Source organism: Ranitomeya variabilis, chromosome 5 (assembly GCF_051348905.1).
Source record: "Ranitomeya variabilis isolate aRanVar5 chromosome 5, aRanVar5.hap1, whole genome shotgun sequence".
NCBI lineage: Eukaryota > Metazoa > Chordata > Amphibia > Anura > Dendrobatidae > Ranitomeya > Ranitomeya variabilis.
In genome coordinates, this window is record NC_135236.1 from 287,376,415 (window position 1) to 287,402,706 (window position 26,292).

Sequence of the window (26,292 nt, forward strand, 5' to 3'; positions counted from 1 at the left end):
TAAGAAAAGGCTAAGATTTCATAACGATGATCATGAGATGTTCAATTTTTCAAACACATCAGTATTCAGAACAAAATGCGCAATCATCTTATTACCTAGTGTGTTGCCACAAAATTGCATGAAATTGTAATGTCATGGAAAGACTCCTGATGATAAACATAGCATTTAAATATAGTAACCGAGCCAGCAGGTGGTTCGTTCCCGCCATGTTAATCAGGTACAAGTGGGAATAAAAGCAGGTGTACAACAGACGCTGGCCAATCCCAAAGTGGGCACCCTGTAGTCTGTGACGGCAGGACAGTATATATACAGCACCCTGCCTGATAACACTCTACAGAGTTCAAGATGAGGGGTGTTCTGGCGTTACTTGCCTTGGTGGCAGCTGCCACCAGCATGGAGGATTTCACCGGGTAAGTACAACATTTTTAGGTTTCTATCTGTTGCTTATATTTTGGGGCTACATGTAAAAGTTCTAGCAGCGTGGTTTTTCTGTGCTGTTATAGTTCTGTATTTTCAAAATGTATCTGTCTCCATACAAACTGCAGACACTGTTAAAAGGAATCTGACAGAATTTCTTGATGTTCGATCTGGGAGCAGAATGATGTAAGGGCAGAGATCCTGGATGGAGCGGGTATACACAGAGCTCATAATATGTAGAATGACATGTAATTAGCCATCTAATGATAATTTTCCTGCTGATAAAACTGTGACAAAAAAACCCCCAAAGAAATTCCAGTACCAACGAAAAAAAATAAAATGTTGAAATTTATTTATGCTCCATAAAATCACACATCCAAAAATATGAAAAGGGGCAAAGAAAAAGTAAAAAAAATGTGGGAATGGGGAAACCTTACTCGTTTTGGACTAAATTGTCCTTATTCATAGCTATATACCTATAAATAAAGACATTGTTGTCTGAAATGCATAAGGTCCCACCCCATTCCACCATGTTTTTTGCTTTTTCTTTGCCCTTTTTCATATTTTTGGATGTGTGATTTTATGGAACATAAATACATTTCGACATTGTATTTATTCATTGGTGCTGGAATTCTTTCTGGTTTTTTTATTCCTGTGCTGGGAACACTAGCGACGTCTGTTCCAGGCATCACTACATGGACTACATATTGCCGTGACCTACCTTTTGGTGAGCTGATATTTTCCCTTTTTTCTATTGATACAACTGTGCTTTTATCAAGACTACAGCAAGCAGCCCAGTAAGTGACACATCTTTGGAATATTTTAGTCCAAAGTTCGGTTCGGGTATCAGAACTGTTCCAAATTTGAACCAGAACCCAAACCCCATTGAAATCAATGAGCTCCCGAACTTTGGGGTGGAATAAATTCTCTCTCCCCCTGACTTTTTACCCAGAACTCCGAACATTGAAACGGACTCACGGGAGAAGTCCATGTTCAGACTTTAGCACCAAACAGTGTCCGGTACGTAAAAGTTCAGGTTCGCTCATCTCTAGTAGGGACATGTACGCTCATAATCAGAGAATTACTCACTAAAGCTGAGACTTGGATTGTTTTACAGTGTACAACATCATTAAGAATGTTAGGGATATGTCACTGGATACTAATACTATATTACTCCTCAATGTCTCTACAGGCAACAGGTCCTCCGAATCCTCCCAGCCAATGAAAAACAGGTGGAACTGGTTCGTGACCTGGAAAACTTTGAGGATCTGCAGGTAACAAAATTAACTACGTTCTAGATACTTGAAGGGAACCTGCCAGCATGTTTTTACATGAAAGTAGTGGATTGGCTGTGTGGGCACTTGCCCCTCAATGAAAATTATACCTTTTTTTATAGAGACCTGATGTGCCAATCATGGGAAATCTATAGTGGAATCCATATGCAAATCAGGGTGGAAGTGCACTGGGGGTGTGTCAATGCGCTTGCTGGACTCAATTAAAGTACACTGATACGCCTCTACTGCTCTTCACAAGGTGCATAAGGTTCTGCTCTAGAATTCTCATGACTGGAACATCGGATCGCTGTGAAGACAACACTTCTATTGTGGGACAAGTGCCCCTACTTCCATTTATAAATCTGTGCTGATAGCTTCCCATTAAAGCATGTCTGATTCTGATCTTTTTACAACTTTTAAAGCCTACCCTGCCTGTCCCTATTGGAATGCCTCACAACACGACATCAGTCCAAAGAAATCTCTCCAATGTGGTCCTAAGATCTTTCTGACCTTTTATTAGGGCATTTTATGCACTAGGAAGCAAACGCAGGTGCTGCAATTCTACTTCTATAAATTATTGTATTAATCCAATCATGTTTGGCTTTACAGCTGGACTTCTGGCAAGGACCTTCCAGACCCGAAAGATTTATTGACATCCGTGTACCGTTCTTCAGTCTTATGGATGTAAAGGTCTATCTGGAGTCTAACAATATCCAGTACAGCATCATGATTAAAGACCTGCAGGTAGGTGCTGCTTTCCACAAGAGAATGGATTCATGCACTCTTTCTGTTTAGAGAAATGGAAAGTAGTAGGTAGAAGAAACAGATATGGGATGTAACCATGGTTGACAATGACATAACTAGTTAAAGGCGTGTTCCGGGACTATTGTATTTTTTTTTTACTATGGGCCTAAAAACTATCAGGCAGGTAGCTACTAACTACCTACCTGTTCTACCCGGCACTCAGATTGGTCACGGGCGGCTCCTGCCAGTGATTCTGCTACTCAGCGAAACAGAGCAGCTCTTCCTCTTCGGAGCTACTCTGTCGATGGGGTGTGACTGCTGGAGTCATGTTAATTAACAGCCGGCTTCAAGCAGTTAGGTAGCAGGGAGCCTGCTATCAATCAATATGACATCTGCAGTCATGCCCCATCAACAAAGCAGAGCAGAAGACAAGCAGATGCTATGTTGACATGACGTCAGTCTATGACCACATTGAGCCAGCAGAGATTGGCAGCAGGCAGAAGAGGCAGATAGCTAGCAATTGCCTGCCTGTTAGTTCTTAGACCCATAGTAAAATCATAGATTAGTCCTGGCAACCCCTTTAGGTAACAAGATGACAATCTGAAGCTCTGTATTTTACTTATTTTGTAAGCCAAATGTTAACATGTTAACTGTATTGGTTATGTAATAAGATAGCACTCTAACACTTGCAATAAAGCTCTGGATTATTGATGAGCGAGTATACTCGTTGTTTGGGTTTTCCTGAGCACGCTCAGGTGGTCTCCAAGTATTTGTTATTGCTCGGAGATTTAGTTTTCCTCGTGTCAGCTGCATGATTTACAGCTGCTGGACAGAATGAATACATGTGGGAATTCCCTAACAAACAGGCATTCCTCACATGTATTCAGCCTGTCTAGCAGCCGTAAATCATGCAACTGTGGAAACGAAAACTAAATCTCCGAGCACATCCAAATACTCGGAGACCACCCGAGCGTGCTCAGGAAAACCCGAGTAACGAGCACACTCGCTCATCACTACTCTGGATATCTTATTTATGTGGCAAAAATGTAATATAGGTTGGAAACTGAATTTTGGCCAGCAAGACTTGAATACAATGATACAATCATTAGAAGAAATGTAGGGTTGCGTATTATTTAATATATATTTACCACTACAAATGTTTTGCATGTGAAACATCAAACATTTCATTTGTTAAAGTATGAAATTGAATTCTGCTAGCGAGTGTATACTGCCAAATATCTTTAGGTATTTTTTCTATTCTTAACAGAGCTTGCTAAATGAAGAAAAGAGAGATATGAAAATTGGACGTTCCATAGGAAATGCCCGTTCTACTGATACGTTTAACTATGCCACATACCACACCTTCGATGAGGTAAGTCAGTACTTTACTACAACCATTATGCTCATTTTATTAACTAGGTGCATGCTGTAAGCAATGCTTGTATACTGGAGTATACTGGTCAGGATCCTGTGTTCCCACTTCCTGCTTCACTTTAATAATTTTAGTTGAAGGGGTTGTCCGATCTAAGTTGATAAGTCTGCAGTCAGTCTGTATGACTGCAGACTTATGAATCCCCCCAGCACACGTACTGTGCTCTGCGGGGATTCGCTGGCTTCTGACCCGGGATCCGAGGGTGTGTATGAGTTATACATACTCCCGGCCAGGGGCTGACTAGTAGGCGTGGCCTCGCTTCATACACTTGTATTGAGCGATGCTATGCCCACTGGATGGGCACGCCCACTAGGCGGACACATCACTAGATGGGGTGTGGCATCACTCTATACAAGCCCATTAGACGGCTCTGGGCAGGAGTAAGCATAACACATACGTACCCGTTGGTCCTGGCTCACAAACTGATGAATCCTCACAGCGCACAGCGCGTGGTCTGGGAGGATTCATAAGTCTGCAGTCACAAAGTGACTGCAGACTTAGCAATTTAGACCAACCAACCACTAAATTTTTAGCACCAAAAGTCACAAAAATGCACCAAAATAAAAATTCCTCCAGAAACGTTACTCCGGCCAGAGACTGGAGGGAGATTCGCCCAAAAATGTGACATTTGGTAAAAGTTGCATTACATGAATCTGTCTGAGAATCTGGATAAGTAAAGTTGTTAAGGAAAAATAATAAAAGTCTTATAAAAAGATCAATGTAATGCTCAGATTTGATGTGTTCACAGATTAACAGCTTTATTGACACTCTGGTGGCTGAAAATCCTGGATTTGTCAGCAAAATTCAGATTGGCTCAAGTACCGAGGGTCGCCCACTGAACGTTCTGAAGGTAAGAGTGGTCTAAAACTGCTGAGATACACTGTGTGCACAATAATTAGGCAAGTGAGTTTTGTGATCATTTTATGTATTGTTGTGACCAATATAATTCAAAGACATATGTACATAAGTTCTTGTGCACTAGAGATACACCAAATCTATGAATAAGGCATGAAAAACGATCAGATGAAAAAATCATAATCTTTATTGATAAAATATATGAATAAAACTAATGGAAAAAAAAGAGATAAAAAATTAACCCACAAAATGAATAAAAAAGGTGGATCAACTTGAGACCCTACAGATATACATATATTGCTGAAGCCATATGAAGACAGTATCATAGGAAGATAATGAACAAATTGCACTTATCAGATATAATAATAAATATGGGAATGATGTATAAGTACATGGAATGAATTCATTGATAGTAAATGAGACTCAGTACCAGTAACGAAAACGATAACACTGCACATCAGACACCACGCATAAACCATAACTAGAGACCATAACATGTGGACATTAGCTGAAGAATGATATAGAGAAGTGCATATACATAATACTGACCACAGGTAGGGAACAACAATGCCCACCCCATCCCATGCGTTTCATCACCCCCTACATTCTCCTAGAGCAAGGATGTCAAACTCAAATATACAGAGGGCCAAAATTAAAAACTTGTCACAAGTCACCCTTGATATTTATTCAAAACATGCCTCCAATTGAGAAAGTTTTTCCTTATTTCATACAGGATAATGGCCCCACATAGTCACCCATATAGAATAATGGATCCTACATAGTCCTCCATACAGTTTAATAGCACCACATATTCTCCCATACAGAATAATAGCACCACCTAGTGCTCCATACAGAATAATGGCCTCACATAGTGCTCCATATAGTATAATAGCCTCATATAGTCCTCCACACAGTATAATTGCCTCACATATTGCCCCATTTAGTATAATAGCCTCACACAGTCCTCCATACAATATAATGGCCTCACATAGTGCTCCATTCAGTTTAATAGTCTCACACAGTCCTCCATGCAGTATAATGGCCTCGCACAGTCCTCCATGCAGTATAATGGCCTCACATAGTGCTCCATACAGTATAATAGCCTCATATAGTCCTCCATACAGTATAATGACCTCACATAGTGCTCCATACAGTATAATGACACCACACCACATTAAAAAAAAAATTAAATACATCTACACCCGTCCCCTGCTGCTTCGGTCAGGATACTGATACAGTTGAATGTGCAATTTTGCATTTTGTTTTCTATTTTAGTTCAGCACTGGCTCTAACCGACCAGCTTTCTGGATTGATACTGGAATTCACTCCCGTGAGTGGGTTACTCAGGCCAGTGGTCTGTGGTTTGCAAAGAAGGTATGTAATCACGTTTTTTTACACTTGTTTATGTTGAGTGGAGAAATGTGTTATAATATATATATATATATCATGGCTTGACAATTATTATAATCGAGCTTCTTAAAGTAGCACTCCAAGTTAGTTTTTTTTAATTCATCTAGTCATTAGTCCCACAACTTAAAATTAGTATATTCTAAATTTATTTAGTTCTCAATTTCTAACTTGAAATTCATGGCATACTTCTCTTAAATTATGTCATGTAATCACATCGTGACCGCCACCCTGGGAATTACATGGCTTTATGTTTTCTGAAGGGGGTCACCACCTTAGTAATCAGAAGTTGTTATATAATGATTTTCATGGACTGTACCAGGGTAGGCAGGGAAAGAATCGCACATCAAAGATAATGATGATGACTGCACAGTGCCTATCACACAATATTAATGTAGAATATCACAGTTCAGCCCCCTGTTGGTATACTTATATCAGTTTATTTAGGAGAATATAGAGGGAAGAATGATCACAGCATCGTCCCAACAGACAGAAATGGAACTGCTGGCTGTATTCGATCATGTGATGCTGTACAGATGCATCCTGGGATTTATAGTAAAACTTGGAGAAATAAGATGCAGGATGAAATCTAGGGATCAATATGGAGACTGACAGGATGAAAATAGAAAGTTTGTAGTAGGTGCACTAATAATTACATAGGCAAATAATTCCAATTAGAAATTTAATATACCGTATATACTCGAGTATAAGCCGACCTGAGTATAAGCCGACCCCCCTAATTTTGCCACAAAAAACTGGGAAAACTTAATGACTCAAGTATAAGCCCAAGGGTGGAAAATGCAGCAGCTAACGGTAAATTTCAAAAATAAAAATAGATACCAATAAAAGTAAAATTAATTGAGACATCAGTAGGTTGTGTTTTTGAATATCAATATTGAATCAGGAGCCCCATATAATGCTCCATACAGTTCATGATGGGCCCCATAAGATGCTTCATATTAAAATATGCCCCATATAATGCTGCACAAAGGTTAATAATGCCCCCATAAGATGCTCCATGGACACATTTGCCCAATATAATGCTGCACAAATGCTGATTATGGCCCCATAAAATGCTCCATAGAGATATTTGCCCCATACAATGCGGCACAAATGTTGATTATGGCCCCATAAGATGCTCCAGAGATATTTGCCCCCATATAATGCTGCAAAGATGCTCCATAGAAATATTTGCCCCATATAGTGCTGCAGAAACGTTGATTATGGCCCCATAAGATGCTCCATAAAGATATTTGCCCCATATAATGCTGCACAAATGTTGATTATGGCCCCATAAGATGTTCCATAGAGATATGTGCCCCATATAATACTCCACAAATGCTGATTATGGCCCCATAAGATGCTCCATAGAAATATTTGCCCTTTATAATCATCCACAAATGCTGATTATGGCCCCATAAGATGCTCCATAGACACATTTGCCTCGTATAATCATCCACAAATGCTGATTATGGCCCTATAAGATGCTCCATAGAAATATTTGCCCCATATAATGCTGCACAAACGTTGATTATGGCCCCATAAGATGCTCCATAGAAATATTTGCCCCATACAATGCTGCACAAATGCTGATTATGGCCCCATAAGATGCTCCATAGACTATTATGCCCCATATGCTGTTGCTGCGATTGAAAAAAAAAAAAAATGACATACTCACCTCTCGTCGCTTAGGCCCCCGACACTTGCAATATTCGGCGTCGCTGTGTCTTCTGTGTCCTCTGCACCAACGTTCAGGCAGACGGCGTGGACTAACCACGTCATCGCGCTCTCTGACCTGAGTGTCACTGCAGAGGACGCGGAAGATGGAGCCCGTCGAGGAGAGGTGAATATCGCGCAGTGCTCCCCCTCCCCATTATACTCACCTGCTCCCGGCGCAGTCCCTGCATCTCCGTTCTCTGGGCGCTGAAAGCTTCTTCCAGAGTTGAGCGGTCACCGTTACCGCTCATTACAGTAATGAATATGCTGATCCACCCCTATGGGAGTGGAGTCTGGTCCTTAATCATTACTGTAATGAGCGGTACCATGTGACCGCTTAACGCTGGAAGAAGCTGTCAGCGCCCGGAGACCGGAGATGCAGGGACCTTGCCAGGAGCAGGTATGTCACAGCCACCGCTCCCCCGCCGATCCCCCATGACTCGAATATAAGCAGAGAGGGGCACTTTCAGCCTAAAAAAAGGCTTGAAAATCTCGGCTTATACTCGAGTATATACGGTAGGTATTCTGATAAGCTATGTCGCTTACCCCATGTGCAGGGCATGGCAGTGGCTTAGGCATCCATGGTTATAACCACTAACAACTATCTCACTATATGTAACCATGGATACTTATGGTCCTGCAATGCCCTGCGCATGAGGTAAGCAACATAGTGAATAAGAAGAACTATGCTACATTTCTAATTAGAGGCTTTTGCTAATATTATCACTATTATTATTACATCTACATAGGCTCTTGGAGATGGGAATACCCCTTTATGTTTGTTCCCTACAACATTTTATGGAGATAAAAGGCTGCAAATTTTATCTAACCAATTTATTAATGTGAACATTATTTGTTTCAGTATTGGAACAATGATTACAATTAGAAACCACAGCATTAGGGCAAAAAAATGAAGCACATATATATGTAGGGGCTTAAGACATACAGTATGTGAGGGACAGCAAAAGGTACGGTAACTGTTATGAGAGATTAATGATCTTCTGTATTTTATTATCTGTAGATCGTTCAGGATTATGGAAATGATGCTTCTCTTACTGCCACTTTGAACAAACTGGATATCTTCCTGGAGATTGTGACCAACCCTGATGGCTTTGTTTACACCCACACCTCAGTAAATATCTTCTGTGCTCAATGTCTTCCTTCTTTACATGCGTCACAATTTATAATAGTGGTGGTGGATATTTTTCAATTGATATGAAGCTCTTCGCTCATTATCATTATTACATGACAGAACCGTATGTGGCGTAAGACCAGATCTTCAAACTCTGGCTCTACCTGTGTTGGAACTGACCCCAACAGAAACTGGGATGCTGGCTTTGGAGGTAACATGCTGAGTTTATTCATGTGTTATCAATGAAGGAATAGACAGTATATAAACCACAATATCAGGACCTAATAACCAAGTAAGAGACTTCTACTTTTCTAATTACATTATACTGTTGATATCTAGGTGGTGGATCTAGCTCAAACCCTTGCTCTGAGACCTACCATGGAAAATCTGCTCATTCTGAGCCAGAAGTCAAGTCTATTGTTGACTTTGTGAAGAGCCATGGCAACATCAAGGGATTTGTTTCCATCCACAGCTATTCCCAGATGCTCCTCTATCCGTACGGCTACACGTCTGTCCGTACCCCAGATGACGCTGAATTGGTACATATTTTATACATTTTTATAATGTATTGTAATAAATAAAAAATATACAATTTGTTTATGAAGATACAGGAATCTAATTTTTATTATCAATATTTCATCTTATTCTGTCTCTCTATACAGAACAGTGTTGCTAAAGCGGCAGTAAATGCATTGACTTCTCTGTATAAAACAAAGTACACATATGGAACCATCATCACCACCATCTGTAAGTAGTGTTTTTATGCGGCACACTTTTTTTTTGCTCAAAATATAGAGGAAATGTGTTTTTATTAAAGTGGATGCGTCAGGATAATATGCTCTCCTATGAACGGCAGTATTTTACAGTTATGGTCCAGACTCCTAGTAGCCAAAACAGCACAAAAAGACCATAGGACAGCAGAATAAGCTGACAGATAATATATATAAAAAGGTTATCTCAGAAAATCAGCTGTTGGGGGAACCAGTGGTGTAACTTTAAGGCTGCCGTCACACTAGCAGTATTTGTTTTGTTTTAAATTTCTTTTTATTAGTTTTACACAAATAACAAATAGGTAATAGGTAACATGTGGATTTGAGATACATCAGTATGACATTTAACCCAACCTCGGGAAGGCTAGTTCAGTAATAACATGTAACAGTAGTGATGAACATGTGGATAGACATGTGGATAAACATAAGATTACAGTAAGATGCAATCATTAAGAAAGTTCAGACTTGAAGTCTTGTGACTTCCCGAAGGCTAGATCAGAAACGGAAAACAACTCCACATTAATGCGACATTTAACCAATACACGCATATTGTAAATAGAAAGAAAGAAAGAAGAGGAGAAAGGGGGTAAGGGATAGCTTCACTAGAAGGGGAGGGTTCGGCTTATCATAAAATAGGTGCTAGGGATTTAGAGGGGGGACATCGACACGTTCCTTTCTGGATTAGGAAGAGATCCAAACCCCTAAAGAGATTTCTAATTATTAATGAGAGCTAAATACTCATCACTAGATCTGAAAGATTTCCAGGGGGCCCATGTTGTGTAGAATTTCTCTTGTGAGAAAAAAGTGAAAGCAGAAATTTCTTCTATATAGTATAACTGGTCCACTTTGTTAACCCAATCCGAAATGCTCGGGCAGTTTTTAGTCAACCAGTGGACTGGGATAACACACTAGCAGTATTTGTTCAGTATTTTACCCCAGTATTTGTAAGCCAAAACCAGGAGTGGGTGATAAATACAGAAGTGATGCATATGTTTCTATTATAGTTTTCCTCTAATTGTTCCACTCCTGGTTTTGGCTTACAAATACTGATGTAAAATACTGACCAAATACTGCTAGTGTGACGGCAGCCTCAGATTGTGGGCCATAATGTAAAATCTCCAATGAGGACCCCAACTGACACAGGTCTTTAATAGTAATAGACTTTTTATATGGGGCAAAGGGATTCTTGCGGCCCCTCTAGTCTCCAGGATTCGGGTGCAATTGTAACCTCTGCATCTATTATAGTTACGCCCCTCGTGAATCAATACCAGGCTAAACACAAGAAATGTTACATTACTAGGAGTACCACCAATAACGTTGGGAAACTAGGGATTAGTGAAGAGCAAGTGTGCTCGTTACTCGGGTTTTCCGAGCATGCCCGGGTGTTTTCCGAGTATTTTGGGCATGCTTGTAGATTATGTTTTTGTCTCCGCAGCTGCATGATGTTCCGCTGCTAGACAGCCTGAATACATGTGAGAATTCTCTAACAAACAGGCAATCCCTGCATGTGTTCAGGTTGTCTAACAGCCTCAAATTATACAGCTGCGGGGACACAAGCATAACCTACGAGGACACCCAAGATACTCGGAGAACACCAGAGCATGCTCGGAAAACTTGAGTAACGAGCACACTCGCTCATCACTACTAGGGATATTTAAGTTTTGGACTTGAAACTCCTGAAAACACCCAAACCTGCCCAGGACTGCCAGCTTTTTGGGTGAAGTTTACATAAACTCTGCCCCATTTTGGCCGATGACAGCCCAATTTTGCTGGGACTGTAAAAATTTGGGACAGTTGGTAAGTATGTGTTACATGATGGCTATTGTAATGAATGGACAATAGAGGAAGAGTTTCTGCACAACCATCCGCAGATAGCATACAAAAGTTGTTTTATTGAGGATCCATTAAAAAATGAAAAAACAAAACAAAAACGCACATACAGGGGAAAATAAAAACTGATGCGTTTCGAGCGATCCAACCTCTCATATCCATAGCTATGAATGAATTCACAGGAAAACAATAACCACTAAACAACCGTACAGACAAATGCCCTCATTATAATAGAGAAGGTAGCTAAGTTAAGGATAAATCAAGTTATATTTGGACACATACTGTCTATAATTATCAAACAAACTAAGCAGGTAGACAAGGTATCATTTTCATACCCTGAGGATAGGGAATATAGCAGGGACAGCACCAAGCAGGATCTAAGCGCAATATTAAAAATGTCACAAATAAAAGTGCAAAGCTGATGCACTCACCAAACTGAGGTTGAAGGAACAGCGTATTGGCCCTGGGGGAGTGTCCCAAACCAAGGTCCTAGTTACACGGTCTGCTGCACGGCTCCTGGTCAAGGGGGTGATTCTCAGTCATCCACAGGTGAAAAATAAAAGGAACAGAAATCCAGTCTGGTGCAGGCGCTCCCGAAAATTGTAACATGATAGATCAGCTTATTTAAAAAAAATTAAAAAAACATTTTTATTCTGAAATGTACCAAGTAAAAACAACGTGTTTCGGCTTTAAAAAAAATCCTTCATCAGGTAAAATATACATACTGAAACAATAACCATGTCTTCATAAAGCCTTTTTACAAATGGAAAGGGAGGGGTGTTTGTTACTAGCACCAATCTTTCACTTAATTTGCATACTCCTCTTAATTGGTTTAATTTCTGTTCCTTTTAGATAAGGTATCATGTTATGGACACTTCATTCTCATGTCAGTGATCTTTACATACTATTCCTGTTTTACAGACCAAGCCAGTGGAGGTACCGTTGACTGGACCTACAACCAGGGCATCAAGTACTCTTACACCTTTGAGCTTCGTGATACTGGCCTTTACGGGTTTACCCTGCCAGCCAACCAGATTATCCCAACCGCTGAGGAGACCTGGCTGGCCCTTACTAAGATCATTGAGCACACTCGTGATAACTCGTAATAAAACGTGCAATGCAATAAAAATTATTACTGAGACTAAAGATCATGTTGTTGGAATATTCCAAATGATATTGAAATATATCATGTAAAAACACATACGAAAAGTCTAGGCAAATAAATTATTCCTATGCTCTTCTAACATAGGCAAAATGTATCAATGCAGTCCAGTTAGCAAAGTCATGCAAGTCTGGTTTTCTATCTTTAAAGGGACTCTGTCACCTGAATTTGGAGGGAACAATTTTCAGTCATATGGGCAGGGTTTTCGGGTGTTTGATCCATAGTACACGCCTGCACAAGGCAATCTTGCCTTAAGCAGGTGTGTACTACGGAGGACAGAGAATGAACTTCAATCCAATATTGCAGCCAGCATGCAGCCAGCGGGTAAGGAAAGGGTGAATCAAACACCCGAAAACCCCGCCCCTATGGCTGAAAATTGTTCCCTCCAAATTCAGGTGACAGAGTTCCTTTAAGTTAGACTAGAACTTATCCCCTTCAACCCCCAAGCCTGTTTTCACCTTCCTGACCAGGTGAAATTTTACAATTCTGACCAGTCTCACTTTATGAGCTAATAACTCTGAAATGCTTCAACGGATCCCACTGATTCTGAGTTTTTTCTTGACATATTGTACTTCATGATAGTGGTAACATTTATTCGATATGAGTTTGCATTTATTTGTGAAAAAAAATGACATTTTGCAATTTTCTAAATTTTTATGTCCTTAAATTAGAGAGATGTGTAACACAGAATAGTTAATAAATAACATTTCCCTCATGTCTACTTTACATCAGCACAATTTTTAAAACATCGTTTTTTGTTATTAGGAAGTTATAAGGGGTAAACGTTGACCAGCGATTTCATAATTGTTCAACAAAATTCACAAAAACAATTTTTCAGGGATCATGATGTACATTACATTTGAAGTGACTTTGATGGATCTATATGACAGAAAATACCCAAAAGTGACACCAGTCTAAAAAATGCACCCTTCATTGTGCTCAAAACCACATTCAAGAAGATTATTAACTCTTCAGCTTCTTCACATGAATATGGAAGAAAAAATTAACATTTTACTTTTTTTCACAAAATTTTTTAATTTAGTCACAATTTTTTTTTATTTTCACAAGGGTAAAAGGAAAAAATAGACCCAAAGTTTGTTGTACAATTTCTCCTGAGCATGCCGATACCTTATATGTTGGGGAAAACCTCTGTTTGGGCGCATGGCAGGGCTCGGAAGGGAAGGAGCGCAATTTGACTTTTGGAAAGAAAAATTTGCTGAAATAATTAGCGGACGCCATATAGCGTTTGGAGAGCCCCTGATGTGCCTAAACAGTGGAAACCCTTCACAAGTGACACCATTTTGGAAACTATACCCTTCAGCAAACTTATGTAGGTGTGTGGTGAGCACTTTGAACCCCCAAGTGTTTCACAGAAGTTTATAACATTGAGCTGTGAAAATAAAAAAAAAAATCACATTTTTCCCATAAAAATGTTTTTAGCTCCAAATTTTGCATTTTCAATAAAAGTTACACTAGAAATTATACCATACAGTCTGTTGTGCAACGTATCCTGAGTATGCCGATACCCAATATGTGGAGGAAAACTAATGTTTGGGTGCACAGCAAAGCTTGAAAGGAAGGGGCACCATGTGACTTTTTGAAAGCAACATTTGCTGGAATAATTGGCAGACGCCATGATGAATTTGGAGAGCCCTTGATGTGCCTAAACAGTAGAAATCCCCCAAAAGTGACACTATTTTGGAAACTAGACCCCCTTCAGGGAACTTATCTAGATGTGTGCTGAGCACCTTGAAACCCCCCAGGTGTTTTACAAAAGTTTATAACCTAGAGAAATGAACATAACAAAATCAAATTTTTCTCTCAAAAATGTTATTTTAGCCCCATTTTTATATTTTCACAAGGGTAACAGGAGAAAATGGAACCCAAAATTTGTTGTACAATTTCTCCTGAATACGCAGACAACCCATATGTTGAGATAAACTGCTGTTTGTGATACGACAGAGCTCAGTAAAGAAGAAGTGACGTTTTGGAATGCATACTTTGATGGCATGGTCTGCCCATGTCATATTGCAATTGTAGAGTCCCTGGTGTATCTAAACAGAGGAAACACCCCAAAAGTTACCCCGTTTTGGAACTTAAACACAATAGTGTTGAATATGGATGAATGCTATGCGAGAAACCATCGCATAGCACTCGGACCAGTGTTAATCTATGGGACAGCTCCCATCACGTTTTTTTTTTCTCGGCCGTATTCTGCGTGCGAGAGAAATCGCAGCATGCTGCGATTGTACGAGTATATTGTCCGAGTTTTGTCAATGTAAGTCTATGGGTGTGAGAAAAAAAATCGCACAGCACTTGGACCATGCGAGTGCTGTCCAATTTTTACGCACCGGTGTCCTTTGAAAAGCCCGCAATTCATGTGCGGTGTACAGTAAAATCACACTGACAGGTTAGAATAGAATAGATATATACACATAGAATATATACAGTATAGATAGAGAGATGTCAGTGACACACACACACACATTACATATATATATATATATATATATATATATATATATATATATATATATATATATATATATATATGTATATATAACATTATAATATACAGTACAGACCAAAAGTTTGGACACACCTTCTCATTTAAAGATTTTTCTGTATCTTCATGACTATGAAAATTGTACATTCACACTGAAGTCCTCAAAACTATGAATTAACACATGTGGAATTATATACTTAACAAGAAAGTGTGAAACAACTGAAATTATGTCTTATACTCTAGGTTCTTCAAAGTAGCCACCTTTTGCTTTGATGATTGCTTTGCACACTCTTGGCATTCTCTGATGAGCTTCAAGAGGTAGTCACCGGGAATGGTCTTCCAACAATCTTGAAGGAGTTGCCAGAGATGCTTAGCACTTGTTGACCCTTTTGCCTTTACTCTGCGGTCCAGCTCACCCCAAACCATCTCGATTGGGTTCAGGTCTGGTGACTGTGGAGGCCAGGTCATCTGGCGTAGCATCCCATCACTCTCCTTCTTGGTCAAATAGCCCTTACACAGCCTGGAGGTGTGTTTGGGGTCATTGTCCTGTTGAAAAATAAATGATGGTCCAAGTAAACGCAAACCGGATGGAATAGCATGCCGCTGCAAGATGCTGTGGTAGCCATGCTGGTTCAGTATGCATTCAATTTTGAATAAATCCACAACAGTGTCACCAGCAAAGCACCCCCACACCATCACACCTCCTCCTCCATGCTTCACGGTGGGAACCAGGCATGTAGAGTCCATCCGTTCACCTTTTCTGCGTCGCACAAAGACACGGTGGTTGGAATCAGAGATCTCAAATTTGGACTCATGAGACCAAAGCACAGATTTCTACTGGTCTAATGTCCATTCCTTGTGTTCTTTAGCCCAAACAAGTCTCTTCTGCTTGTTGCCTGTCCTTAGCAGTGGTTTCCTAGCAGCTATTTTACCATGAAGGCCTGCTGCACAAAGTCTCCTCTTAACAGTTGTTGTAGAGATGTGTCTGCTGCTAGAACTCTGTGTGGCATTGACCTGGTCTCTAATCTGAGCTGCTGTTAACCTGCGATTTCTGAGGCTGGTGACTTGGATAAACTTATCCTCAGAAGCAGAGGTGACTCTTGGGTCTTCCTTCGCTGGGGCGGTCCTCATGTGAGCCAGTTTCTTTGTAGCGCTTGATGGTTTTTGCCACTGCACTTGGGGACACTTTCAAAGTTTGCCCAATTTTTCAGACTGACCTTCATTTCTTAAAGTAATGATGGCCACTTGTTTTTCTTTACTTAGCTGCTTTTTTCTTGCCATAATACAAATTTTAGCAGTCTATTCAGTAGGACTATCAGCTCTGTATCCACCAGACTTCTGCTCAACACAATTGATGGTCCCAACCCCATTTATAAGGAAAGAAATCCCACTTATTAAACCTGACAGGGCACACCTGTGAAGTGAAAACCATTTCCGGTGACTACCTCTTGAAGCTCATCAAGAGAATGCCAAGAGTGTGCAAAGCAGTCATCAAAGCAAAAGGTGGCTACTTTGAAGAACCTAGAATATAAGACATTTTCAGTTGTTTCACACTTTTTTGTTAAGTATATAATTCCACATGTGTTAATTCATAGTTTTGATGCCTTCAGTGTGAATGTACAATTTCCATAGTCATGAAAATACAGAAAAATCTTTAAATGAGAAGGCGTGTCCAAACTTTAGGTCTGTACTGTATATATAGACTGTATATATGTTTTCACGAATATTTGAGCCCATATATCCCTTATATGTCCATTTTGCAAGCCGGAGAGAAAATCTCACCATACGGATGACACATGGATATTTTTTGGAGAAAAAGTCGCATCCTCGCATTGAATACAGATCACTCTTCAGGAACCTTTCTGCGTATCTCGGCCGTAAAAAACGGACTGTATTTTTATACGTTAGGTACGCAGGGGTGGGCAATTAATTTCCCAGAGGGGCCACATGAGAGACCATAACTCTTGTGTAGGGCTGAACCAATAGGTTGAAATTAATTCTACTCAATATTAATATTGATATTGAATTAACTATGTTGACATCCCCCTATATATAATTTGACCCCGAGTACAGCCCCTTCTGTATATCGTATGAGCCCCCCAACCACCCCTTATACACTGTAGGAGCCCCACACAGCCTCCCTATACACAGAATGAGCCCCACACCAGCATCCCCCATATGCGGCATAAGCCTCACACAGCCTCCCCATATGCAGCATGAGCCCCAGACCAGCCTCCCCCATATGCGGCATGAGCCCAACACCTGCCTCCCCCATATGCAGCATGAGCCCCACAGCCTCCTCCATATACACTGCATGAGCCCCACACAGCCTTCCCATATGCAGCCTGAGCCCCACACCAGCCTCCCCCCATATGCGGCATGAGCCCCACACAGCCTCCCCCATATGCAGCCTGAGCCCCACACCAGACTCCCCCCATATGCGGCATGAGCCTCACACAGCATCCCCATATGCAGCATGAGCCCCACACAGCCTCCCCCATATACACTGCATGAGCCCCATACAGCCTCCCTATATGCAGCATGAGCCCCACACCAGCCTCCCCCATATGCGGCATGAGCCCCACACAGCCTCCCCATATGCAGCATGAGCCCCACACAGCCTCCCCCATATACACTGCATGAGCCCCATACAGCCTCCCTATATGCAGCATGAGCCCCACACCAGCCTCCTCCATATGCGGCATGAACCCCACACAGCCTCCCCATATGCGGCATGAGCCCCACACAGCCTCCCTATACTGTATACAGTACATGAGCCCCACAAACCCTTCCTATATACAGTACCTGAGCCCCACACAGCCTCCCCCATATACAGCATGAGCCCCACACAGCCTCCCTATATACAGTACATGAGCCCCACACAGCCTCCCTATATACAGTACATGAGCCCCACACAGCCTCCCTATATACAGTACATGAGCCCCACACAGCCTCCCCCATATACAGCATGAGCTTCACACAGCCTTACTATACAGGTGTGCAGCGCCCCAGAGTCCTGGTCGTTGCAGTAATGTCATTCTTCCACGAGGGGGAGTGATATTACGCCTGATGGCAATAAAGGAGATCTTCCTACCAGGTATCACAAACCATACACCACACTTCACACTCCAGACCACCAGGGGGAGCCTTGCTCCTATCTACTAGGGCACTCCTCACAGAAGGGTTAAACTGGTGGGCTGGATAGAAAGTTAGAGAGAAGCTGGCTGGGCTTTGCCCAGGCAACACCTGTCAGGCAGACAGGGGGAAAGGAGGAACATCTGAGCTGCAGACAGAGGGTCCCTGACAGGGGTGGGATCCTGTCAGAGGCCTAGCTAGACAGAAAGACACAGAGCTGCGCCTGCCCCACGTGCGGCAGCATCCTAAGAATGGACAGGAAGAGAATTGTGTTGTAGAGGGTGAGAAATGAAGTCATAGCACAAGGAGAAAACACCAGAAGGAGTTCTGCCTTGTAAAGGCTGCCTCCTTCTGAGGCGCGAAGCCGGTGGCCGGAACACCGAGGGTGCAAGCGTCTCCAAGCCTTGCTCCAGAGACCGTCAGGACAGTCAATTCCAAGTTGTCTGCCTGACCTTAATACCTAGGAAGACACGGTGGCAACTTGTGGGGGTCGGGGCGTCTCTAGGGTCCCTATAAACAAGCCTCAGGCCATCAGTCATACGGGTTTGTCCTATCCACACCATCTGGGGGACAGAGAGGAAGACATAACATCTAGAACATCTACAACAGTTGTAAGGACCTTGCCGAGAAGCTCAGCAGGGAGGTACTACAACACACAGGCGCTAGAGGAAGGCTACTGATTTCCACCTGGATAAGGGGACTCTGGATTTGCCTTCAGACCGTCCGGACTCTGCCTACCCTGTGGTCTGTACCCTGGACTGTGGATGCTGAAGTCTTCGGTAAAGGTAAAGAGACTGCAACCTTGTGTCCTCGTTATTCCCTGCGCCTCACATCATCCACCATCACCATCTACACTCTGGGAAGCCCTGGGGATACACTTCACCTGTGGGAAGGTATACCATCTTGCTGCCATAACATCACCCCAGCGGACCCCTAAGCAGCGTCGGTCACCCTGACCGAATACCACAGGTGGCGTCACGAACATTTCCTCTTAAAAGACCTTTCCCAAAACCATAAAAACTCTTTCCTTTTATTGGATGTCCCTCGAAGGGCCACGGACCGGGTCGGGCCACCATGACATCCCCGCAGAACACTGAAGGACCCGGTGCCGAGTAGCCCATTGCCCTAACGTGGGGGCACTCCAGGTGCATCTCGCAAAATTAGAATATCATCAAAAAGTTAATTTATTTAAATTCTTCAATACAAAAAGTGAAACTCATATATTTTCAAACATGCCACAATCAAACCTATCCTCAAAAAGCGATCCCTTGACCCAAGTGCTTTGTCCAGCTATCGCCCCATATCTTTGCTTCCATTTGCTTCCAAACTCCTTGAGCAGCACGTCCATACTGAACTTTCCTCTCACTTTGCATCTAACTCTCTCTTCGACAACCTACAATCTGGCTTCAGTCCCCACCATTCCCCTGAGACAACCCTGACCAAAATTACTAACGACTTACTTACAGCCAAAGCTAACCGACAATTCTCTATACTCCTCCTTCTAGACCTGTCCTCTGCCTTAAACACAGTTGACCACTGCCTCCTACTACAGATCCTCTCTTCCTTTGGTGTCAAAGACCTCGTCCTATCCTGGATCTCCTCATACCTCACCAACCGCACATGTAGTGTTTCCTACTCCCATACTACCTCTTCATCTCGCCACCTCTCTGTTGGTGTCCCTCAAGGCTCTCTCCTAGGATCCTTACTCTTCTCAATCTATACACTCGGCCTGGGACAACTCATAAGGTCCTATGGCTTCCAGTACCATCTATATGCTGATGACACTCAGATCTACCTCTCTGGCCCAGATGTCACCTCTCTGCTCTCTAGAATCCCAGAGTGTCTATCAGGCATATTCTCCATATCCTCCTTCTTCTCCTCTCGCTTCCTCAAGCTCAATGTGGACAAATCTGAACTAATTATCTTTACTCCATCTCGAATTTCTTCCCTACCTGATCTATCTATCAAAATAAATAAAATCACACTTTTCCCTGTCCCCAAAATCCACTGCCTCGGAGTAACCCTTGACTCTGCCCTGTCTTTCAAACCACACATTCAAGCTCTCGCCACCTCCTGTCGCCTCCGGCTTAAAAATATTTCCAGAATCCGTCCTTTCCTCAACCCTCACTTTACCAAAAAGCTTGTGCATGCCTTAATCATCTCCCGCCTCGACTACTGCAACATCCTCCTTTGTGGCCTACCTTCAAACACTCTCTCACCCCTCCAGTCCGTCCTTAACTCTGCTGCCCGACTAATTAATCTTTCTCCTCGCTACACTCATGCTTCCCCTCTTTGCAAATCCCTTCACTGGCTCCCAATTTCCCAGCGTATTCAGTTTAAACTACTAACACTGACCTACAAAGCCATCCATAACCTTTCTCCTCCGTATGTTTCCAAACTAATCTCTCAATATCTTCCCTCACGTAATCTCCGGTCCTCCCAAGACCTCCTTCTCTCCTCCACGCTTATTCGCTCCTCACCCAATCGCCTCCAAGACTTCTCCCGAATATCCCCCATCCTCTGGAATTCTGTGCCCCAACACGTCCGGTTATCCACCACATTTGGATCCTTCAAAAGAAACCTGAAAACCCATCTCTTCAAAGAAGCTTACAACCTGTAGTGACCAAACAACCACCTCAACACCATCGGACCTACTGCAACCCCCAACCTACTGTCTCCTTCCCCATAATCCTGTAGAATGTAAGCCATCAAGGGCAGGGTCCTCTTCCCTCTGTATCAGTCTGTCATTGTTAGTTTTGTTTACTGTAAGTGATATTTGTATTTTGATGTAACCCCTTCTCATGTACAGCACCATGGAATTAATGGTGATATATAAATTAATAATAATAATAATATATAGAGTCACTACATATAGAGTGATCTATTTCAAGTGTTTATTTCTGTTAATATTGATGATTATGGCTTACAGCCAATGAAAACCCAAAAGTCATTATCTCAGTAAATTAGAATACTTTATAACACCAGCTTAAAAAATGATTTTAAAATCTGAAATGTTGGCCTACTGAAATGTATGTTCAGTAGTGTTGAGCGATACCGTCCGATACTTGAAAGTATCAGTATCAGAAAGTATCGGCCGATACCGGCAAAGTACCGGATCTAATCCGATACCGATACCAATACAAGTCAATGGGACTCAAGTATTGGACGGTATCCCTGATGGTTCCCAGGGTCTGAAGGAGAGGAAACTCTCCTTCAGGCCCTGGGATCCATATTAATGTGTAAAATAAAGAATTAAAATAAAAAATATTGATATACTCACCTCTCCGACGCAGCCTGGACCTTACCGAGGGAACCGGGAGCCTTCTTTGCTTAAAATGCGCGCTTTTACTGCCTTCCGTGACATCACGGCTTGTGATTGGTCGCGTGCCGCCCATGTGACCGCGACGTGACCAATCACAACAAGCCGTGACGTAATTTCAGGTCCTGAATGCCTAATTCTAGGCATTCAGGATTTGAAAATTACGTCACGGCTTGTGATTGGTCGCGTGCCGCCCATGTGACCGCGATGCGACCAATCACAACAAGCCGTGACGTAATTTCAGGTCCTGAATGCCTAATTCTAGGCAATCAGGATTTGAAAATTACGTCACGGCTTGTGATTGGTCGCGTGCCGCCCATGTGACCGCGACGCGACCAATCACAAGCCGTGACGTAATTTTCAAATCCTGAATGCCTAGAATTAGGCATTCAGGACCTGAAATTACGTCACGGCTTGTTGTGATTGGTCGCGTCGCGGTCACATGGGCGGCACGCGACCAATCAGAAGCCGTGACGTCACGGAAGGCAGTAAAAGCGCGCATTTTAAGCAAAGAAGGCTGCCGGTTCCCTCGGTAAGGTGCAGGCTGCGTCGGAGAGGTGAGTATATCCCTATTTTTTATTTTAATTCTTTATTTTACACATTGATATTAATCCCGATACCGATTCCCGATATCACAAAAGTATCGGATCTCGGTATCGGAATTCCGATACCCGCAAGTATCGGCCGATACCCGATACTTGCGGTATCGGAATGCTCAACACTAATGTTCAGTAAATGCGCTCAATACTTGGTCGGGCTCCTTTTGCATCTATTACTGCATCAATGCGGCATGGCATGGAGGCGATCAGCCTGTGGCACTGCTGAGGTGTTATGGAACCTCAGGTTCCACTGTCCGTGACGGTTTGGGAAGCCATATCATCTGCTGGTGTAGGTCCACTGTGTTTTATCAAGACCAAAGTCAGCGCAGCCATCTACCAAGAAATTTTAGAGCACTTCATGATTTCCTCTGCTGACAAGCTTTTTGCAGATGGAAATTTCATTCTCTAGCAGGACTTGGCACCTGTCCACACTGCCAAAAGTACCAATACCTGGTTTAAAAACAACAGTATCACTTTGCTTGATTGGCCAGCAAACTCGCCTGACCTTTACCCGACGGTGACATCAACCCCCCCCCCCCCATTACTCCACTTGCCACCGCTACAGGGCAAGTGGGAAGAGCTGGGCAGTCAGAATTGGCGCATCTAATAGATGCGCCTATTCTGGGCAGCTGCGGGCTGCTATTGTTAGGCTGGGGGCCAATATCCATGGCTCCTATCAGCCTGAGAATACCAGCCCCCAACTGTGAGCTTTAGCAAGGCTGGTTGTAAAAAATGGGGGGGACCCACACCATTTTTAAAAATTATGTAAATAATGATAAAAACAGCGTGGGGACCCCTCTATTATTGATAACTAGCCTTGCTGAAGCTGACAGCTGAGGGTTGCAGCCCCCATCCGTGAGTTTTGCCTAACTTGTTATCACAAATAAGGGGGAACCCACGCAGGTTTTTTTTTTTATTATTTACAGCACAGCACAGGAACAGCTGATGAATACTCCCATCCGCCGCTCCTGCTCTCACTGTAATTAGCGGCTGTAGGTGTCAGATGATGGGATCAGTAGTTCTATCAGCTGACACCAGTGATTGGAGGTGATGTTTACACCTCCGATCACAGCTGAGCGCTCCCCGCTCTCTTCTGACAGCGTGGGAACTGCGGCTCTCTGACCGGCGGGATGATTTCCCCACCGATCAGAAGCGGTGTTTGCCATTCTGTCATGAATATGACAGCATGTCAAACACTAATGTCGGACCCCCCATTCAAGTGAATGGGGATCAGGTCCGCTCTGCTGGATGACAGGCGGCATGGAGGCATCATGCAGCCTGCCATCTAGAGGTAGCAGAGCTGAGTGTGAAGTCACATCCTGCAGTCCTTGACTTTTCTGCAGCAAATACGCTGCAAGAAAAGTCAACCTGCGTATGTGCAGCATTTTATCACCAGTCATCCAAGTCGATAGGTGAAAAACACTGAAAAAATGCTGAGTGACATGCTCTATGTAAAAAAACGCAGCAAAGCACAAAATCGCGATGACCAACAATGTGTGTGCATGAGATTTCTGAAATCTCATAGGTTTTGCTAGTACTGTAAAAAGCAGCTGAAAATTAGCATAGAAAAACGCAGCAAAAACGCCGTGTGAATATACCCTAAGGCTATGTGCACACGTCAGGATTTCTTGCAGAAGTTTTCCTGACAAAATCCGGACAATTCTGCCCGAAATCCGCATGCGTTTTTTTGTGCGTTTTTTTTGCGGTTTTCTCCTGACACTCCAAATTCATGGGAAATCCGCAAAAATAATGAACATGTTGCTTCTTTTTCCGGATTGCGTTTTTTTTTGCGGAAAAAAACGCAACATTTGCACAAAAAATGCGGAATGCATTCTAAATAACAGGATGCATAATGTATGCGTTTTTTATGCGGTATTATAGCGTTTTTATCGGGGAATTCCGCAAAAAATCCTGAAGAAATCCTGAGGTGTGCACATACCCTAACAGGGTCATTCAGTAATTCAGAAAGACTGAGGCTATGCGCACATGCTGCGGATATTGCTGCGGGTCCGCAGCGGTTTCCCATGAGTGTACAGTACAATGTAAACCTATGGGAAACGCAATCTGCTGTGCACATGCTGTGGAAAAAAAACGTGCGGAAACGCAGCGGTTTACATTCCGCAGCATGTCAATTCTTTGTGCGGAATCAGCAGCGGTTTTACACCTGCTCCATAATAGAAAACCGCAGTTGTAAAACCGCAGTGGAATCCGCACAAAACCCGCGGTAAATCCGCAATAAATCCGCAGGAAAAACGTGCGGTTTTTGCCCTGCGGATTTATTAAATCTGCTGCATAAAAATCCACAGAGGATCTTTGTACGTGTGCACATAGCCTGATAATGCAAAGTTTCCTGATCTGCAGAATAAAGTGGAATATCCCAGAATGGACGTATATATCTAATTATCTATGTAGTTTGCGGCAGGAGTACGTAGATGAGCGGACACATCCCAGTCTCCATAGTCTGCTTCCAGGAATACTGAATTACGGGACCGGTTACCCTAGAGCCGCCCTCAGCCCCGGGCATCCTGGCGGGAACACGAGCAGTCACAACCGGGTGGCCACAGCGTCCCTGTCACCTAGCAACCACAGGGAACTGTCACTGGCCGCGCAAGTCACGCCCCTCTGCTGAGTAACGTCGCTTCTCATTAGCTTCCTTTCTGCTTTCCACCAATCAGCGCAGCGCTTGTTGGCAGGTGTTCCGGCTGAGGCGGAGGAGGCGGGCGGCCGTGTCTGGGGCTGCCGTGCGCTACTGTTTGAAAAAAAGGAAACCATGTCTGCGAGGAGGAATATCGGGGACCCGGAGGTGAGAGCGCCGGGCTGGGCCAGGCTACAGCTCGGTGCGGGACACATCCCCGCCGCACGCAGCGCTGTGTCCGTGTGTGCGATGCGGAGCCGCTCACATCTCGTCCCATTACGTGAGGGCTGAGGGCAGGTTCCCTTTAATGCTCTGCACATTTGAATGGCCGGCCGCCTTCTGTCCGCCCAGCATCCCAGAGTAGGGCATGGTTCCATGTATTGGTGACTCTGTGGTGTGTAACTAGTCACAGAGAGTATAGAGACCCTGAGGATGTGAGCTGTAGTCTGACCAGTGATGTGCCCCTTGGAGGGGTCCAGGGAGGGAAGAGTGGGCCCATGCGCTGTCCTTTAGTCAGGACTTTGTAAGAGATTGAGAAATTTGTTTCGATATTAAAGCACTTGGATTTTTTTTCTTGAGCAGAAATTGAACAGAAACCCTCCAAATCCTCCTAAATTTCTCAAAACCCCTTGAAAACTTTCAGTTTCTGCACTGAAACAAAATTGGATTTTGCTGAGGATTTGCAATATCTGCTTTGTGGATGTCCAATGTGTATCATCCATTCAGTGCTGGGACTCCCCCCGTATCACTAGACCATAAGTAAGGAGCCCCCTTTACTCGCCCTCCCCCATGTCCGTCAGTCCAGAGCCCAAGGAAGACGTGAAAATCAGATTTCAAATGTAAATCTCACCAATGCCGTTATAAGTCGGCTTGTTGGCGTGACTTACCTTCTGGGAAGTGTTATCGCTCTATAATAAATATAGAAAAACTGACTGATCAGCAATCTAGTCTGAACTGGTGCATAACCAAAAAAGACGTATATAGCAAATAGATAATGGCTGCACTCAACTGTACTAAAGCAAGGAAATGTGCGATACATGAAATGTGAATAGCATAATGGCTTGTGAAAAAAACACATGAGATGCTTAGCACAAGATTTGGCCAAAAATTGTGAGCCCATCCACCATCATCAAGGTAATCTCATGGATCGGATGGGTCCCTGACCTGTCTACCTAGTGTGAACACTTACCTCTGGCTAATAACATGGTAAAGCCTGCATTTATAGGAAGGTCGGAACCAACTGTGTTTGGATGTAATTAAAATCACAGCATGTTGAAGGGCGGGGCGTTCAAGTCAGAAAAAATAGTACTTAGTAAATATAGTGTTCACACTAGGCAGACAGGTTAGTTACCCATCCGA

The 26,292-nt window shown here is 43.0% G+C and overlaps 2 protein-coding genes across 2 annotated transcripts in view; both read left to right on the forward strand.

Annotated features, from left to right (window-relative positions):
• Positions 1 to 263: 263 nt before the first annotated feature.
• On the forward strand, positions 264 to 12,723 carry LOC143775831 (carboxypeptidase A1-like). The gene is made up of 11 exons (XM_077264436.1): positions 264 to 410; positions 1,610 to 1,691; positions 2,301 to 2,435; positions 3,703 to 3,807; positions 4,616 to 4,717; positions 5,998 to 6,096; positions 8,867 to 8,977; positions 9,098 to 9,188; positions 9,317 to 9,516; positions 9,640 to 9,724; positions 12,499 to 12,723. Exons 1-11 carry the CDS (start codon positions 346 to 348, stop codon positions 12,681 to 12,683), a joined length of 1,260 nt encoding a protein of 419 aa, XP_077120551.1. The 5' UTR covers positions 264 to 345; the 3' UTR covers positions 12,684 to 12,723.
• Positions 12,724 to 24,718: 11,995 nt separating this feature from the next.
• Positions 24,719 to 26,292, forward strand: part of CEP41 (centrosomal protein 41) — an 80,076-nt gene continuing 78,502 nt past the window's right edge. The window contains exon 1 of the mRNA XM_077264437.1: positions 24,719 to 25,101. Within this exon, the coding sequence (XP_077120552.1) occupies positions 25,069 to 25,101 (33 nt within the window). The 5' untranslated portion in view covers positions 24,719 to 25,068. The remainder of the gene's footprint in view (positions 25,102 to 26,292) is intronic.